The following is a 19,928-nucleotide window of genomic DNA, read 5'->3' as shown; positions in this document are numbered from 1 at the left end:
ATTTACCTAGCATGTTAAGGACAAGATTTAAGGAATTCCTGCTATGAAGCAATTATAGCTAGAACAGATAATGCAAGTAATTTGGAATGATATAATTATATGCTAGAATTCTGATACTAAACCAGGCTATTTGTGAAGTCTGGGGAGAAGGAAGAGAAGACAGAAAGCAAATCCATTATTACCATAACTCCCTGAAAGTTAATGCTGACACAGAATATTTCAGTGAAATTTTTACAGCAAAATAAGTTCAAACACAATCTCTACGTCACTGAACACAAGGCGAGACAACAAACATACATGGCTCAGATGCATATTTTGGAATCAGGTAAGTAGTATCATATTAATTGTACAGCACTGAGGACTCAAACCCTTTCAATTAAGAAATTAAGTTTCATTTTATGAAACCAAAATGCTGAAGCTACAAGGTTTACTGAAGTTTCAAGATCTGCTATGAGCTGTGCGTTTTTCCAGAAATCAAACAGCACACACATACCAAAAAAAAAAAAAAAGAAAAAAAAAAAGAAAAAGAAAGCAAAAGCAGTAAAAACCTTGACAGTAGCTAACAACGATGTTATTGTTACTTTTTAAAGAGTTCATTACCTTGTGACATCAAGTGCCTTCTGAACTTTTGCTTGTACAGACCCAAGCAAATCAGCACCCATTTTTTTCAACAACTGTGTCAGCAGTACAAACAACCAGTCCTGCAGATCTTCTTTATGGACCTGGATGAAGTCCACCAGCGTCTCCAAAAACATACTGAACACCTAAAAGGCAGAAGAAGATGGAAAGAGGGTAGGATGGGGCAAAAGAGGAAACAACACTGACATATGCCGAACTTACAAACGAAGAAAGCAGTAAGGGAATCAGAGGCAGAGAAAGGCAGTGTTTTGCAGCCAAGCAGGAAAATAAAGAAAAAAAGAAAGGAAAAGAAAGAAATCTGCCTTGCTTTTTCACTGGATTTTGATATAAGAGTACATTGGAATTGTTAGCCGACTTCTGAAGAAGTTTGACAATTAGGTATTCCATGCAGTTTCGTCAAGAAAAGGAATGCTTACTGTGATGGCTGGCGCAACCTCAATATTTCCAGTAAAACTTTATTTTTTACCCTTTCAAGCTCTGTCATTAAGTTGATTTTTTGTATTCCTTAAAGACTACAAAACCCCATCGTATTTAAAACCAAAAAGGTTGCTGCAATTCTTCAGCAAAATATTAACTGTAAATATCTGCACTACTAAATATTGTAAAATCATGACAGCTGGCCAATTCCTTTATATAAAACACTTGCGGAATAGAACAAGCCTCTTCTACTATTTCAGGTATCCCAACACAAAATTATTCACCACAGTAGGGATAAAAAGTCACAATCGATTTCAGATTGGCAGGTGTTTAAAACACAGAAGTACTTTCGGTTTTTTGAAAACACAATATCCACTGTCTTCTTTTCAACAAATAATGTTGAAAAGATTGCATTAGGTAAAAATAAAAACAAAACCGAAAGAACCAAACTATGTATTTTTTTTACTGCATTCACACCAGGAAGAAGGGCTTTTAGGAGGGGAGGGTTCAAAGAGGGTGTGACAAATAGGTAAATTTGTTTAAAAAGCTCTTTTAATATATCTTGCTCAATTAAAGTTTTTTCCAGACCTAAGAGTGAAATCAGGATGCATACACTCAATACTTGTGTACTCCATGGGTTTCTTGTTTGTCTGACAAGAAAAATGGCTGTTTGGGCTAAAAGAGGTTCCTTCACAATACATGCTCCAGCTCCAGCACAGAGCTGGGTACAGAAGTGTTGCTGTGGTACAAAAAGGATTGGGCAGATATTGCCTCCTGAGTATTTATGCCATGGGTGAAAAGCTAGAAGTGGCTCGTGCAGAGCAAGGGCTGGAGTCCCACACCCTCCTGCACCTGACCTGCCTTGCCATTAGGCCAAATTGTGTTGCTCCTGTGAGAGTGGAAAACCCCAAATTGTGATCACACCTCACATGGCTGCACACACTAGGCCATGGAATCAGACTTCTTCCACAGCACTGATGCAAGGAAGGAGGAGCTGGTGTGTGCTGCTGCATGCTGTCTTTGCTGAGGAAATCTGAGTGCTTTTCATGTTGATAACCAAGTCAGGGAAAGTAAATCCACACCATAAAGCAGACAAAATCCATATAGGTATCTCTTAAAGAAGTGCCTCCAAATTTACACTAAAAGTAAAAATATAAATTCAGATTCATTTTATCAAGAAAGGTTGGACCAGATCATCCTTGAGGTTTCCTTTTATAACCAGGTATTTTATGATTCTTTCAGGATCTACTGGTGACGTGGGAAAATTTTTTAATAGATACCTTAAATACTGAAAATCTGTGATAGAAACAAAACAATACAAATCCCTACTCAATGTAAAGCCTATCAGGAATAGCTACTTTAATTACCTTCCCTTTTCGGACAAATTACACTAAATGTTTTTTGGGGAAAAAAAGCCAACTTCTGTGCTGTCTGGGTAGATCTTTATTCAAGTCTCAGGTTTCAAAATCACCCTGCCAACAGTGGGACAAGATTTTTATGTGCAGGACTGGAAACATCTTCTGTCTCAGGTTACACTGAAACAAATACATAATTTTGTGGATTCACAAAAAATAGCCACAGTTATAAGACAGGCGAAACCAAAACAATATCTGCTTTCTGTATTGTAGTATGATGTCTTTGGCTTTCACATCTCTAAAGGGGAAAATATACTCAGGCAAACAAACAAACAAATTCTGGTGCTATAAAGATTACATTGTGTGTGTGGCAGTATGTCACGAATTCCTTCAAACTGAACTACACAGCTCAGCAGAATTTAAACCTGCATCTGGTTCTTCGAGTTTGCAGACACTGACACACATGGCTTTTCCATTAAAACATGGCAGGCCAAACAAACTGGTCACAAGTTCTGACTTGATGGAGTAATATGGATTTATGACACTTCAAACATGTAAAGTGGCCTAAACTGAAATCCTTACACAGTGAATTATGATTCCCTATGGCAAAAGTACTCTGAAGATCCTGTGCTGACGTTTTAGCTGTTGAAAATACAAATAACTGAGGACTCAGCTTTGTCTTCAAGTTTTGTTTCATTTCAGAATTACCACAGAGAATGTCTAGAGAAAAACAAGTCGAGTAATTCTGTTGCATTTTAAAAAATACTAAATATATAATTTTGTCTCAGCATGAAGAATTTGAAAGACTGAAAGAGCATTTAAGGTAAAGGATGAATTTGGAATGGAAAATGGAACTCAACCACCTATATGTTGAAGAATGTACGTGGATACCGCAAAATTTGCGGCTTCCATTGTATGAAGCAAACTAAAATTCTGACATAACCATCTAAAGTTGAAGTTCATAATAATTTGACAGTGGAAAAAAATAAACAGACATGGAAATAATTATAAGTGATCTACGTCTGAAGTGAATTATTTCAGATGTGCCAACCACCACAATATAAAGCAGGAATGCATAACCAAACAACGTCAGTTAATTAGTAGATAAAGCACATCTCGAAACTTTACCACACATTTTACTAATTGTTTATAGCATTTTATGATTGCAAAAGGCTTGACACTGCATGAACTCTTTGGGGAAGAAAAACAGAGAAAAGGGGTTAATTGCACATTCATGCAAGTAAGGTTAGGCTTCCAACAAATACTGAACCAACTTACTCTCTAAAGAGAGTTCCAACACAGGGGACAGCATGCAAAACGAAACAAAAACAGAACAGAACAAAACAAAACAACAAAAAAGGGAAAAAGATAAAAACACACAAATTAGTGGCCATCAATACAAAGTTCCTGTATGGAATATAAACTAAAATAAAACAAAAAAGGTACTTCAAAACTTTTATGACAAATTTAAGTAATTTTATTGGGATACCCAATGTATTTTTAAAATTAGCATTTGGCATGTCCTTTAAGTAATTCTCCCATTTTCTCCTCCAAATATTATTACTCTCTTATTCTACGTAACTCCCTCCATCCAGATATCATGTTAAAGTAAACCTTATAAAACCCCACAAAAGTGATGACAGAATAATTCCTACAGATACTTGAGTAGAGTCTAAGATGAGATTTATGTAGACGTATGCGTGTGATTACAAAAAAAAAAAAATAAATTACAGCTCATGAACTCTTTAATACGTAAAGGGATTTCTTGATAACATATTGATAACTATTAATCTTTTTGCAACACCAAAAAGCGGACAAGGTTTTAGTGACTGGAACAGCTGTACCACAGGTTAGAACACATGGCAAATTTTCAAACTTGAAACTATTTCTTTCATTATTTCATATCACAGTGGCCAGTAAATCAACTAGAACAAGTCAATGTTTTTAAAGGCTTATTTAAAAGGTAAAATATTCTTCTGATATACACGACTTAAGTTTGGAACACTTTCATTATCGTTCCCTGGTTCCCATGCTACACAAAAATCTCCACAGTAGCTCTGACATATTAATTATAATGCTAATATTTTAATTACCACACAACAAGCACAATTAAACCAAGCTGCTATTAACCATTTGGTCATTACTTCATTTAACAAGTAAATGTTCCAGCAATATTTCAATATTTAATACTCTTTCCTCTGCTTTGGCTTTTCTTTTAATGTAATGTTTTCTTCCTTTTAACTGCCAGGTTTAGCCTTTTCTTCTGGATTTCTGCAGTATGTGATCAGCTTTATTAATACCACAATGCTGTCTGGCAGCAATTAATACCACATAACTGGCAATGCCAGTTATTTCCAAAATACATTGTGTCAGATATAAGCTAAGTCACTTCTTCCAACTGGAAAAATGAAGAGGACAGGTAAGCACTAAGTTAACCTATCAAGACCTCTCATCACTCTGAATTTAATTTCCCATTGCAGCAATAAGACTTAAAAATACATAAAATGTATTGCATAATCAAAGCAGTTTTTCAGGATTCTTCTGGGAAAAGTCAATACTTCTGAAATAATACCCTGTTATGAATTTATGTTTATAATTTTATCAATTCCAAAATACAGATACAAAGTGGGACATGTTATACTCAACATAAAATATATCACTTCTTCCAAAAAAGCCTATAATTAAATAAAATATAAAGTTATGTATTTTTTACATTATTACATTTATCAGGCTCCTTACTTACCTGCCTTCATTCTGCTATGAGAAACTGTGACAATTAATCATGTTCTACTAGTAACCCACCTCCCACAAAAACTGTAAAAATACTATCATGAAAAGCAACTCACTTAAAAAGATTTTAATGGTCTTAGAAAACAGAAGCATTGTTTTCCTTGTTATATTATCCATACTGAGTATTTATCTAGGTAAAACTGAATAAAACCTCACATCTTTTATACCAAAGTATAATCTCCTTATGGAATATTAAAAAACTGATATAAAAATTATTCTCCAGTCTCAACTGCTAGCACTATCTATGAAATTCATGGAAGACATCATAAGCTATGATAACACAAAATAATAAATAAGTACACACTTGGCATAGTCTATCTGATTATATATGATATAGTCAGACAACTGTACTTGTAACTTAAATTATTGCAGAGCATTTTTTTCTAATTGACAGAAAATCTATACTTGTGTTGAAGGAGCCTCTGCAAACAACAGCTTCTCATAAACACAAATTTGAGCACAAACTGCTGAACTACTTCAATGCACTTTATATGACATTAACCTTCACTTTATTTCCATGATCCTGCATAAAAAGGGAGAAAATTAACTTGTTCAAAACTCCAAATTAAATTAATTGGAATATGATACCATTACCAACTTTTGCTTGTGAAATTTTACACATGCAAATATCACGGACGTAATTTACCCTAACTGCCTTTCTTTTAATTTATGATTTCATACATGTACTGAAAATAAGAAAAGCCTACACATACCTTACTGTGAGGATCAGCAAACATTCTTGTGAAGATCTCACACAATCTTTTCAATTCAACACGACTGTCAAAACAACAATACATTAGTCAACTCCCTTGCTAGTTCTGCTAGAACACTGATGCATAGCAATCAGTGAATTCAGGAGTAAATATTGAATAAAATAACCTACTAAATCAAGACATGGGTAAAAATGTAACAGCTTTCATCTAAAATGAGACTTGAAACCTATAAATGTCTCTTTAAACTGTCTCATCTATCATACCATACTTTTGTAACAGAGGAGACACTGAAAAAGGTGTTCATAGTAGTGAGTGGTAAACAATTTTTTCTGAATAAATACCCCCAAAATTATAGTTTAAAAAAAAAAGCCTTCCATTCATAGCAGATGGAAGCATTTTAAGAACCTTCTGTATCACAAGAATTCTCAATTTTGAATTTCCTAAGTCCACTAGTATATAAATATACACTAGCAGCCAGAAGTGAGAAAAGCTTCCTTGTTCCTTCCCCCATCTTAACTCTCAAAGACAACACCCTGCCTCCCAGCAACATTGAAACAAGGTGTTACCCTACCTTAGAGTCCTCTGGTTCTTTAGCAAGTTCTGCAGGCCTAGAAGGCCTTCTTTCCTCTCTGACCAGTTGGTGCTGGCACAGCGGTTCAGGACTTCAGCCACGTCTTCTGTCTGCCTCATGTATGTCGGAATGCTCCCGTTCCTGGAGCTGTAGGACCTTTCTGAACAGGCACTTGATGCATCGCTGTTGGCATCATCATCTGAGTACATCCCATATGACTCGTATCTCCTTCGCACGGGCTTCTTCTGTTGTACAGGGACACCCCAGATCAGAACTGGTTCTCAGAGATAATACAGTACACCCATAAAGGGTCAAAAGACCGGCAGTTTAAATAACTGGTGTGACCCCCTACTCCCTGCAGTAACAAATGGCTCCAACCATTCAGCAGGTCAAACCGAGTTAATGGAAATATTGTGAAGTATGGCTTACATAGTATTCCAAATATAAACCCAAAGCAAAGGCAGAGAAGGCGTACATTTGATGAAACATTTAACTTTAGGTCTTCTTTCAAGAACCCATAAAATTGCATAATAGGGTGACAAAAGACTTGTAAGTTAGTTATTTCACTTCATAGCTTTATCTACATTACAGAATTTAAGAATCAGAGGTCTACATGTATTTTGACATTTTAATTCATTTTGTGTCAAACATGTTAATAGCAAAATTTTAAACTATTGAAGAAGAAAAATAGTTTCTATACCTTAGTCCGTATGTCTCCTAAGAGCTGTTAGCAGTAAATTATTGAAAAGAAACAGAAATTGAGAACAGGAAGGTAAGGCATAGCATACTGTGAGTAATAAACTCCCTGCCACTGGACAACACATCGTCTTACTATAAATTTTGTTCTTAGCTCTCTGTGTCTGATTAGCATATCACACACTGTCAAAAAGTAGTCTGCTAAGTTTCCATTTGCAGGAAAATATTAAATATCATGGGCAGGTTGGTCACAAAGACTTCTCTCTCTGTCAAAATCATTGTGTCTTATGCAGTGATATTTGAGCATGAACACAATTAACACATGCAGTCAATTTTTAATTAAGTAGAAAACCTTGATTTGAACTATTTGTTTAACTTCAATAACTAAATTTTGTCATTGCAACAATTACAGTCAATGTTCTACAAAAAACCTGATTACATAACGCAAAATCCCAAATCCTCTAAAACAAAAAACAAGCTAACAAAACACAACATACCAAGGGTCGGGTAGGGGAAGCTATTTATCCTAAAATGGAAAAAAAAAATCACACGCCTCTGCAAAACAGTTCTTGCCATTCAAACTTTGGAGCTGAAGTTAACATTTAGAAATGCAGTTTCATTACATACTCAAAGCAGCAGCAGTATCAGGGAACCTTTCCCCCTGAATTACCACTGCTATTTGCACAGGGTTCTCATTTTTAACCATGGAATAACTTAAAGGATATCACAACACTAATCACAACCTAATCAATACATGAAGCAACAGGCAGGCTTATTGTCAACAGAACAAGCATACATACATGTGTAAGACAATAACTGAAAGGAAAAATCACAGAGATGTTAAGTGGTTTGGAAAAGAGACACCATAAGGAAAAAAAAAATCAATAAATTAATCTGAAATGCCAAGGATTAAAGTAAATTACTAAAGTAAATGACAAAAATATGTAAAGATTTCCATTATTGCTGTATTTTATACAGCTATATTCAAAACAGACCTTAGGCAGAAGACTGACACCTCTTTGGCTTCACCACCACTAAAACTGGTCAAGTATTTTTCATAACATAAAAAAGAGTGATACAATCTGGAATATTTTTTATTACATATGTAAGTACTCTACATTCTAGCCATTAAAAATACCATTATGAGTGTGACTCTTCAGTCTCTGATAAAACAATAAGGGTGTTTATTACCAGATTTCCATCTAAATAAAGATGTTTGTACAGGACAACCTGCACAATTTAGAGCATGACAAGGAAGCAAGCATGCAAGTATTAAAATGATAAAATGCTGCAGTTCTTGATCCTTCTTTGTAATGTCAGACTCTAGTTAAAATATACAAACTGATTTTCCTCTAACACTTCTATCAGCATCACGATCTTTTGGATTCAGATAAGGCAAACCAGTTTCTCTGAAGCTTTATTGCTTCACCAAAGCAGGACATATTCAAGCCTCAAGAGCAGTCTCTGGAAACATGACTTTCTCCTAACCTTCTATTCTTCCTACATAATTTGCCCAGCAAACTGGGAAATTAGGAGGCTGCTAAAAGTACTAAAGATACTGTTTGTGAAGCACCTGTGTGGAGAGGACTACAGCACAGGCTTTCCAGTTGAAGATAGAAAATGTCCATGTTCCATGGACTTTTTTTCTATTGCTCCCTATCCCAAAATCTAGGCTGACTTCCAGTTTACAAACCAGAACTCACCATTAATGCTGAAAATTTTTTGCAAGTTCGTAATAACAGAAAGGGAAAAATGCACTCAACTTCACCATGACCTCTTAGGCAAGATTTCACAGATTTTCTGATCTCAATGCCAGTGAAGGCACAGAAATTTTAAACTGTCAAGAGAAAAAGTACTAACCAAGAAATCAATAAATAGCCACACTAAGAATATGACAGAGTTTTTCAGATTTTGAAGTTTGTTTCTCTCTATTCAGTTATATCTGACTGTAAATTAGAGTCTAATTTGTAGTTTTTTACTAACTTTCACAATTACAATTTTTCTTAAATCAGAGAAGTAACAATTTCTTTAAAGCATTCTGGTAAATAGAAAATAGGTACTTACAAGTATTTAGTGATATGCAAATAGTAGCATACAATAATTGATAAACATGTATCTGATTCATAGCATCAGTATTTTAAATTAATTTAAATTATTTTAAATTAATTAATCAGGATTTCAGCTTCCTGATGTCAACTCAACCCACAAGTTTTCTGGCTTTTGCCCTCCTGATTCTCTCTCTGACAGCAGTGGTGGGGGAAAGAGAGAGTGGTTGCGTGGGACTTGGCTGCCCAGCCATCATTTTCTCTCTTCATCATCAATCTCACCTGCTGTCAGACAGAAAAACTGTGGCACCAGGCTTCTGGTAAGCAAAGAGATTTAGCTATCATCATTCCCAGCTCTAACAGGCCTTCAACCTATCCTGAAGTTTTTCTGGCTGTTGTGAGAAACTGCTGGTTAGCTCTACCTGCTCAAGTGGCTCCTTGGTCCACTCCAACACAACAGTCCACAACTGTTTCCTGTCTGCCATTAAAAAAAGCACGCTTCTAAAAAGTAAAACTTCTGTTGGGAATGAAAATTCCAATACATGCAGCTCCAGCAACCCAGTTTCTTTTCTTTTTTTCCCCAAGAAGCCAATAAAACAATAAATGACTGGTTCTTCTACATGCTTAATGTACAGGAACCAAGCACTTAAAGAGTCTGTAGCCTACACAAGGTAAGTATGAGATTCTTACCAAAGCATCTGCTACTGCCTCTTCCACATCAGAACCTGTGTTCAGAACTCGCATAGCACTGACTGATGATGACAATCTACTCGACTGACTAATTCCAAAGCCAGTACCTGTCACAACAACAAAAACAAATACAAAAAATTCAATCCGAATAGAAAGTTGGGATGTAAATATCACACTCACTTATAAAAACCCAGGCAGAAGAAAAACATTTGTGTAACATTTTTAATAAATTATGTAGTGGATAAAAACCCCCTATTTTCATTCTGAAATCTTTAGTGGTACAGACAAAAGCAAGAATTCAAGTAAAAAGCCAGTCACCTACGAACATTCTGTTCCAACATCCAACATCTGTTTCATTCATTTCCATGTTTCCATCCAACATGGAAAAACCCCTACAACACAATGGTTTTATTTAAAAGACTTTTGCTTTTTTAAAAATTAGTGTCTTCTTCATTTTGGGTTTTTGTTTTCATTTAGAAAGAAATCAAATACAATAGGGAGGCTATTGAGACTGCTGATTAGAAAGCTACATGCATAAAGAGTGCTCTACAAATACTAAAAAAATGGAAAACTAAAAGAAGTTTTTCTGCAAGTAAAATGTTGTTAAGGAAAAAAAGGATTAACATTGGAGGATGAGGGTGGAGACAAAATCTAGCAACATAAACACGTCTATACGGATTATTAAAACCACAAAACTCAAATTAATATAAATAATGCTTTCTAAAACTGAACTATGAGAATAACCAAATGGGTGGGGTGGAAAAAAAAATCCAGGATGACTGCACAGATGACAGCAAAGGGTACTCATCCTTCACCTGTGGCCCCATAAGCATCAGGAGCGTAGAGGGCACCAGTAGATCTGGAGTGATGTCTGGAAGCTGCAATAACAGGATTAAATAAACCCTATCTATGACCATGGAATCAAAGTGCTGCAATAGCTGCTCAGATGAATAAGGTAAATATTATCAAAAAGGTTCAGCTTAAGCACAAGAAACTGAGTATTAAACAGAAGCAAAAATCATCAGAGAAGTTCTTTGATTATACCAAATATGATTGTATAGGTTTATATACAGTGGACATTTCATGCATAATTTCTTCTTAATTTACAAGATTAAGAGCAGGGTAAAAGCAAGTATGTTTAAGTTGAAAGAAGAAAAGGTGCACAGACACACATGCCCACACTCACACACAAACAGAACCATCAGAAATACCTAAAAAGTTATCAGTGCACTGGCCTTGCCTTGTAGACTTGAAAAAATTCTGTGTGCTCAAGTTAGAGCCAGAGCTCACATATTACACATTATCTGCAAAAAGTGCCTCCTGCACAAACCCGCTGTGTTGGCAGCTGACAATCTGTACACACTTGAATTCTTGCCTATGTTGCAGACCACCTCACTAAAAGCTCACCACTACATAAATGAAAGTTAACATAATCCAATTATAATTAGAAGTTTAACATAAGCCAGCCGATGCAATTAATAATTCACATACTTACTATTTAATTTTAATTTAAAAAGTGGGAAATTGAAACACATGTTATTTACCACAGCTCATTAAGATTCTTTAAAGTTATGGAAACTGAAAACAGAAGATCCTTAAGGAATTCTGAATAAAACTGAGTACCCCACTCCTTATGGCACATGTATAAAACTAGCTTTTAGTGATTCTGAAGAAGCTGACTCACCATGGCCAGTATTTTATTTCTTAAAACAAGCAATTTTTAAATTAAATGTTTTTACACAATTAAACTTTTTTCTTCAGTTCAGTAAAGTTAGAATTTTATCCCCAAGTAAATTACAGTTTCAACCTGAACCCCAATGTCCACCCACAGTAGTAAAACCCCCAGATAAAATCTTATGACCTAATCAATAAATGGAAATGCAAATATTTTACTCCTTCTGGATACATGAAGTAGCATAAACAGAAACCAAATCAATTAATAATCCTTTTCTCTGATAACAAAGACCACTCAAGAGTCTGATTTGAATCACGTAACGGTGACATGGACCAAACGACATTTTGGGAAGGACCTTTAAACCTGAGTGGACTTCCACGACAACCCCAAGTCATGTAAAGATACCAGAAACAACACTGTGTCTTTCCACATTAGATTCTCTACTCCTTACATTAGGTACAGTGATGTACTTTATTTCTAACTAATCCTACATGAAGATGTTTGGCTACAGCCTTTTAGTTTGGAATTAATGCTTCACGGAATAGTTGGTTCTTTAGAAAGTGTGTCTCAGCATGGAAAAGGAGACAGGAGTGAGGATGTCACAACACAGACATCTCAGCTGATAGCTCTTTAAATACAAGCATTGATGGGATAAACCTTCCTCTTACATTCCATCAGTGAGGCCTGAAAATTAAAAGTTCAACTGAAAACTAAAAATCCAAACTTTAGGGAAGAAACTTGAAATTACTCCTGCCCCTACATAGATTTGAAATATGCTGGACAAGTTTTTAAGAGAGTAAAAAAAGCACTATTTATTGGGTGAAACATACCTCATTCCAAAACGTGTTTTCAAAAATACTCTTTGTACCCCTCAAATTGCAGAAATTTTCAAGTTTTTACTTTTGCCATTGCAGTTTTTAAAAGGATGAATCAAAATAAGACTTCAAATGGACTTACAATAACATGATTTCTTAGCTAAAATATGGACGCTATACTAGTCTGATATCTAATATTGACTATATTTAACAAAAACAGACACTTCTATATAAATTACAAATCACTTTCTTGTTAATGGCTCTTATCTCCCAGTTTATAACATACTGAGATTACATAAACACTTCATAACAATGGATACAGTGAAACAATAATGTAGCATTTAGGTCATTTTATACCCTAAAGGGGGATAAAATCCATTTTGTGTTCATAAGCAAAAAATATCTGCGCTAACAATGAGAAGCAATACAAGTTACATTCCCGTCTTCACTCCCATGTCAAACTGCCTCTAGCTACACAGAGATGAATTTACCTTATTTCATCTTTCACTTGTACCAACAAAACACCGAATGACATTTTAAATAATAAGAATAAAAAGTCATACTAAAAAGAATCTTCATTTATTCCCAGTATAATTTCCTTTTTTTTTTTTTAAACCAGTGGTGGATTCCTACATGTTACTTTACATTCTCTGTGCTATCAGACAATTCCACCTATTTCTCTAGTACAGGTACTTGTTCTGATACCTGAACCATAAAATTGAACTACGTAAATAAGAACAAAACCTCCAGTGGCATCTATCCCAGTAACATTGGTGTGATCTCATGGTATTGCCTAATACAGACTTCTTAAGATAGCAAGCATTTGACTGACTACAAAATGTAAATCTGATCCTGCATGCATACAATTCAACTCAAGCTGTAAGGCAGCAAAAGAAGCACAGACTTCTGCAAAACACCTTTGTTTTTAAAAGAAGAGTAGTGAACAGTAGAACATGTGTACTGCACAATCTTCCAGCTGTGTTTTAGAGAAAAAAAAATAAAAATACAGGTTTCCTAATGGATCCTGCATAACATCTACTTTCAGAATCATTTCCCAGTTAAACAGCATCTGGGCAAACTAGCATCAGTTACTGAAACAGCTTTCATGCAATTAATCTGTACTCTCCAAATAAAATCATGGCTGGCAGGAAGCCCTAACAGACTACAACATATGTCCAGTGCTAATTAGGAGTACAGTTGGGTGCCTCAATTTGAGGTACAAACCGGAGATTTACTATTTTCAGACTATGTTTAACAGCTAGTATTATAAAGTCCTTAATTGTAAGCTACACTGAACAAACCAAATAAGAAGGATCCATAATGAAGACTATTTCAGACAGAGGTAACACCAAAAAGAGATCTGTTTCAGATTCAGTTGCACAGAGAGAGTTTGGTATTACTAAGCAAGAAAAAAAAAAAAAATCCACAAACCCAGCATGTAAAAGCACTTTATGCAAAATTTACTATCAACTTTGTAGTAACCTTGACAAGGATACATGAAGATGAAAACCTTCCTTAATCCTTAACCAGCATGTTAAGGGAATTATAATTGACATCTCAGAAACAGACTGATAACCTTGCAAAACCTTGCAATTCGCGTCATGATCAATAAGCTCTTGACCATATAGTTAAAGGGACATAATTAAGTGCACTTCCTCTTTAACAAACTAAAATAATTCATTGACTGGGTAGAAGATTTTGAGCAACAGCTGACCCTGCACTCAAGTACCCAAGCAATGAGTGCTGCAATGAAAAGAGAAACACATTATTTCGAAAAAATATCCAAACCCAAGAGCGCCTTTCCAAAATGGCATCTAGACACTGCACATCACACACCTTCCTAGAGTCGGTACTTCAGACTAAGCCTAGCAAAGCCTGTGTTTTCCCTGTGTGCAGCCCATTCACACAGCGGTCAGTTCTCCACGGGGGAAGTGGGGGGAGAGCCAAAGGAAGGGAGAACACGGTGGCCAGCTACAAGCTAAATGGAGGAGCACGGACTCGTTAGGCGCAGGTAATGAAGGGCAGGGACAGCCATGCACGATAAGGGCTCCGGGTACTTACCGAGGGGCTGGAAAGAGCGAACAGGGCTCGTGTCCCTGCTACTTTCACGGCTGGCCTCCCTGCTGCAGCCCTGACTCACACTAGGCCGAGGAATGCGGCTGCCTCGCGCTAGTATGATTCAGGGTGCAGACAAACAGCGGCACAGAAGGGAGAAGACATAAGAAAAGTTGCAGTTTTAATGCAATTCTGTTTTTGCAGTAAGATCAAAGACGCATTTCTAAGAAAAGACATTGACGATTATGCCGTATTTTAAGTAATAACCTTTTTTACAGACTTTCTTGTTTGTGCTGGATTAGTCTAAGTGTAGCCAGTTCAACGACATTATTTCTTTGCACAGCTTAAAATGGAAATTTACTAACTCTTAACAGAATGGTTGGAAGACCCTTTGGAAAGGATGGAGAAGAAACAAGCAACATGAGTAATGATTCCAAATTCGTGCTCGAGATTAAGTTAATCAACAGTAGCACCAATGGAAAACCCCACAGCTTTCTAAAGAAGGGAAAAAAATTATATGGCTAAGATAACCCTTTGGAAAGGATGGAGAAAAAAACAAGCAACACTGAGTAATCATTCAGAATTCGTGCTCAAGATTAAGTTAATCAACAGTAGCGCCAATGGAAAACCCCAAAGCTTTCTAAAGAAGGAAAAAAATTATATGGCTATGATAAAAATCAAAAATACAAAGGAAGACAGCATCAATACCATTAAAATCAACAGATGTTTTTCACTAACATTTTTTGCAATAAAGTATAATTGAATTACACTGTGAGGCTGAAGACACGTAACTTTCATTTTAGCATCATAGCATTTACACATGTATGCACACGTACATGGAAGATATGAAGTAATGAAGAACATATTTTCAAAATAGTAGCACACTTTCATTCAAAAGATAAGACTTTTTTGGGTGTGAAATGAAAAAAAAAGGAAGAAAGGGAGGTGAGGAAAAGAACAACTACAGCATTCTGACAAGAAAAACCTCAAATTTCAGCTTCAGTTTAAAACTGTCTTGTATATCAAAAACTAGTCTCAGAAAACAGCCACATTCTAGGATGCATTCTATTTTTTTCATCCACCTATAACTAAATACCAGCTGTAGATATCCAGCACTTAAAGTAAGAAGGGCTATAAAGAAACCAAGAGTTATTTGGTGATTCTTACCTACTGACAACCTAGAAGGACTAGCTTCTCTACTGCATCCCTGACTTCGTGGGATTTTGCTCCGTTTTTGTGCAGCTGCAGGATTCACCAACACTCTCTGAACTCCTGTGTTCATAGTGGAAAGTGTGGTTGTTGTCAAAACTCTTCCAGGAGACCCAGATCTACTGCCAGCTGAAGGCAGAATGAATAAATATTAGTAACAGCATAGTGGACAAATAACCATGGTTAAAAAGAAAATAATACTTGAAGTTAGTAGGAAGGTGGCGGTAGATTGAAATGATCAGGAAAAACTTACAAGGTAAACACATGAAATAGAATGCCTTGGTCCGAGTTCTTACAGCGCTGTATACAAGGTAATTAAAATTATCGATTCATGGAAACACTTGACAAAGTATTTAGCACTACATAAGCTCAAGAAAACACAATTATTATTTCTGGACTTTATCAAGATTTCCACGATCCCTAAAATGAACACTGCTGTGCTCGTTTTTTTAAGCTATGTTGTCTCACAAATCACATTTTTTATTAATAAAGAAAAACAAACCTGTTAGAAAGCTAAAGGGAGTAACTTTAAACTAGGATTTCATAGCTATCTCAGCTCTTCCAATGCAACCAATGTTATAATTAAATAATGTGCTTTTCCTAATATTTAAACTCTTCTCCCTTGCTTTTAAAAGCATGGGGTCTTCAAGAACTACTCTGACATTAAATAGAATGACTGAAGAATATTAATGTACTCATGTACATTTCTGTGGAGGTTACCCCACAAATTACAGAATTTATTAAATTAGTTTTAAACAAGCTCAAAAACAGATTAAGACATATTTAAGTGTCTTAAATTTCTATTAATTAAAATTGTATATTACAAAGTACTACAGATGTTCAAGGTACTGTATCACTACTAGAAACTGTGGTCACTTATCTTTCATTTTGATTTTTCAGTTACAGAACATTTAAGTTCTGAGTTCTTAACAAAGACTTCATTCTTCCCTAGCTATAACTGATTTATATCACTAACTGATATTAATATATAGTTTCCAGCTGTAGATTTCAAGAAATATGACCAAATAAAAAACCAAAAAGAATTTCAACCAAAGACTAATTACATAAAGATTCGAACCCTTCATTAATCTTTAAAATACAATCAGGGAACTGTATGACCACAGTGATGCTATCAGATTTACAGACAACATGCAACTTTTCAAGTGCATTTCATGGGTTACTTCTTATGAGGCACATCGAAAAAAAGATACAAGTTGACTAAAGCTTGACTATATGGGAAAAGAAACAAAATCCCAAACAAAATAAAATATATGCTGGGTGGAAGAGAGAAATCTAAAAAAATGTACCATGCATCGACTTTTAGATTCATTGTTTGAATTGGAACTTGAAATGATTAATTAGCAAAATCTCTTTTCCAAACTATGGACCTATTCAGCAGAAATTATAAAGTATTATATATACAGCCTGGAAAAAAACAAGCACAACTTCTTTAGCAACAGAAGAATAAGCAAACCTCTAAAACTGTTGTGATGTGCAAAAATTAAGGGTTTCACAGCTTCTTCATATCAGGGTATTTCAACTTAGACCTGGTATTATTATGCTTTCTTTCTGTTTTGTATCTCTTTAAAACGATAAAAACATTGTAAAAGGTTTCACTATGCTGCAGACTTGTAGATTTTCTTAAATAGGTCAGAACTGAAGAAGCTTACTCTTCTCAGAATATACAGGAGAGATGCAGCCTCTTGTTTTAATACTTCATTTGATCTTTCTATAGTCTGACCTGCAAAGTGTACCACTGCAGCATAAATTAACTAAATGCAGCTAAATAGCCTGAAAATACTATGCAAGTAACAGCACTGGCATACTCTTGTAAGTATTACCAATTCCACCAGAACTAAGTGAGCTGAATGATGAAAGAAAGATTACTAAGACACTATTCCAAAATGACAAACCCTTCTCATCTCTCCTGCTTTCTACATAAGGATTACACCAATTAAGTTATGCGCAACATATGGAAAAAAGCCAGCCAGAATTTCTGCTGAATAGGGTCCTTAAATGAGGTATGTCGAACAGGTGATCAAACAATGATGTGCACACAAATTCTGTAGACTCTTACCACCAATGGGGTTAGCAGACTGTGATCCTGAACAAGTGTAAAGGCAGGATTAGGGTAGGGATTTTTAATCCATGAAGAGGGAGGGAGCAGAGCAGATTAAAAAATGAATGGTAAATGGAAATAAGAAAGCTTTAGTCATTTCACACAGGAAAAAAAGCCACAAGGGGGTTATGCTAAAGCAGTGCTATAAAGTAGCTTCCACAACTGAAGAATTAAACTCAGATGCTATGTACAAAGCAGATGAAGCAAAGCTGCACAAGCAAATTACAATTCTTCAGCTTTCTAATCAACAACTCAACACTGAAGAATTAAATTTCAATTAAGCATGAAACTGTAGCCTGCATATTACTTGAAAAGAATATTACATTGCCAAAAAGGTTCAAGAAGTTCAACAGCTGAACAAAAATTACACACAAGATCACAACTTTGTTGTTTGAGACACAACAGTAAAGGAACTGAGCTGCAGGTGTGGTGGATGACCAAAACAAAAAATGCAAATTCACAATGGCACAACTGAAAAGACTTGCAGAGAATTTTTTGGTTTCCTCTTTAAAATAATCTCAAGTATAAAAGGAAGAATTTGTTTCCATTCAGAAATTCTCTGAATGTCGACTCTAATGCAATTTTAGCGGACCCTGTTGAATTACCTGACAGCCAAACAGGAAAGAAGAGGAAAAAAAATGTAATAATTTTTTTCCATAGGTAAGAATAAAATAATGAAGCATTAACTTCATGTTAATTTAAAAATATAAGAGTAAAAAGGTCTTTTAAAACCCTAAAAAATTTTTCTGTAATAGCATTCAAATTTGCAAGTCTTTCATAAAATGATTTTTGAACAAAAGATAGTTGTAACCCAAAAATTAACAAAAACATCTGTGCTACAGTGGTTTTTAAAAAAGCTATTCTCCCATTATATAAGCCAGGGAACTGAAACAATTCCCGTATGGAAACAATAAGCATCACGCTTCACACAATGCCGTGAAAATTTTCAGTCACATCAAGAAGCATCACCCAAATAGCTGGCATACAGTGCCTGAGAATTCTCCTTCACCTGTCCATTTGTATTTGCCCTTTTTATCTTCCTTAAAACATCTCAGAATTCTTGTTCTCCCCCACTGACAGGTTATAATGAGCTATTTGAAGCAATTGGTTCTGAACAGAAGTAGTAATAGAAGGTTGTAAAGATGCATTCACGCATTTAATTTTCACACATTATCACATGAACTCAAGTCTAGTTATCTCAATATCCATTTATCTTTTTAGACATTAATACTGTGTAAAAATGAAAAAGTAAAAGCCCTGTCATTATTAGTAAAAAAACTGGAAAGGCTTAATTTTGCTTCTCAGGATATACGGTTATTTAATGTTATATGAAAGTGATCATCAGTAAAGTATTATATTGCTACTTAAATGTACCCCCTCCCCCAGACATTTATCAAACATCTTCACATTTTAAGAATTTACCAAATCTATGCAAAGTACAAAAGTATTTTCAAAAAGCTTAATTCCAAACTTTCCTAATACTAATGAGAAAACTATTGAAGATACTGCTTATAGCTTTTCATAGAGGGGAAAAAGGGATTAGAAGGAATTTTACCTTCCCTCCCTCTTAAATTATTCACGTATTCTTTGCTTATGGTATAGTGTAGCCAACTGTAAAACAAGTTTTGCAGAACTTTCATCCCAGCCAGTAACAACTCATTTTCAGGCTTTCATTTTACAAACACTTCTGGGATTATAGCATTGTCAAAGTTGTTAAAGGGAACTTCTATTTAATTTTAGTATGCTACATTTATCTGTTCACATTGTTTGAAAGCTTTATTTCAGAAAACCTGCAAACACTGGATCAGGTTTGATCCAACTGTACTTGCTGGGAAATGAAATTATGCAGAAACTGAATGTTAGGTACTCTTACAGGAAATAAAAACTATCTGCTTTTTAAACTTGTAAAATCATTCTATCTACAATAGATGCAGCCATTGCTATGAAGACAAAATGCTTCTGCTATTAAACACATTATTAAAGAGTTTTATTTTAAAAAGTGGGTATGGGTAGTGATAGCAAAATAACTGTACTGAAAACTTTAAACCTGGTAAAATTTGCTGGTTTAGAACATTAGATGTGACAGTTTATACAAATGAGAAGTTAATTTTTATTTTATTGTGTGTTTGTCTTCCTTTC

At 35.2% G+C, this 19,928-nt stretch overlaps 2 protein-coding genes across 24 annotated transcripts in view; one reads left to right on the top strand and one right to left on the bottom strand.

The window, feature by feature from the left end:
- The window catches only part of FBXL2 (F-box and leucine rich repeat protein 2), a 411,994-nt gene that overhangs the window by 132,832 nt on the left and 259,234 nt on the right, over window positions 1–19,928 (top strand). The window lies entirely within an intron of this gene.
- CLASP2 (cytoplasmic linker associated protein 2) overlaps window positions 1–19,928 on the bottom strand; it is a 140,839-nt gene that overhangs the window by 21,721 nt on the left and 99,190 nt on the right. For 7 of the 23 annotated variants that reach the window (XM_066322207.1, XM_066322240.1, XM_066322214.1 and 4 more), the window contains 8 exons: window positions 15,629–15,799; window positions 14,468–14,575; window positions 10,732–10,794; window positions 9,917–10,023; window positions 7,186–7,209; window positions 6,486–6,730; window positions 5,915–5,978; window positions 601–764 (listed from right to left, as the gene is read on the bottom strand). In XM_066322207.1, coding sequence (XP_066178304.1) covers window positions 601–764; window positions 5,915–5,978; window positions 6,486–6,730; window positions 7,186–7,209; window positions 9,917–10,023; window positions 10,732–10,794; window positions 14,468–14,575; window positions 15,629–15,799 — 946 coding nt within the window. The remainder of the gene's footprint in view (window positions 1–600; window positions 765–5,914; window positions 5,979–6,485; window positions 6,731–7,185; window positions 7,210–9,916; window positions 10,024–10,731; window positions 10,795–14,467; window positions 14,576–15,628; window positions 15,800–19,928) is intronic. The other 16 variants (XM_066322247.1, XM_066322262.1, XM_066322326.1 and 13 more) reach the window with 5 other exon arrangements.

The sequence above is a fragment of the Sylvia atricapilla genome, chromosome 1, assembly GCF_009819655.1.
Source record: "Sylvia atricapilla isolate bSylAtr1 chromosome 1, bSylAtr1.pri, whole genome shotgun sequence".
Lineage (NCBI taxonomy): Eukaryota > Metazoa > Chordata > Aves > Passeriformes > Sylviidae > Sylvia > Sylvia atricapilla.
This window is presented reverse-complemented; position numbering and strand designations above follow the sequence as displayed.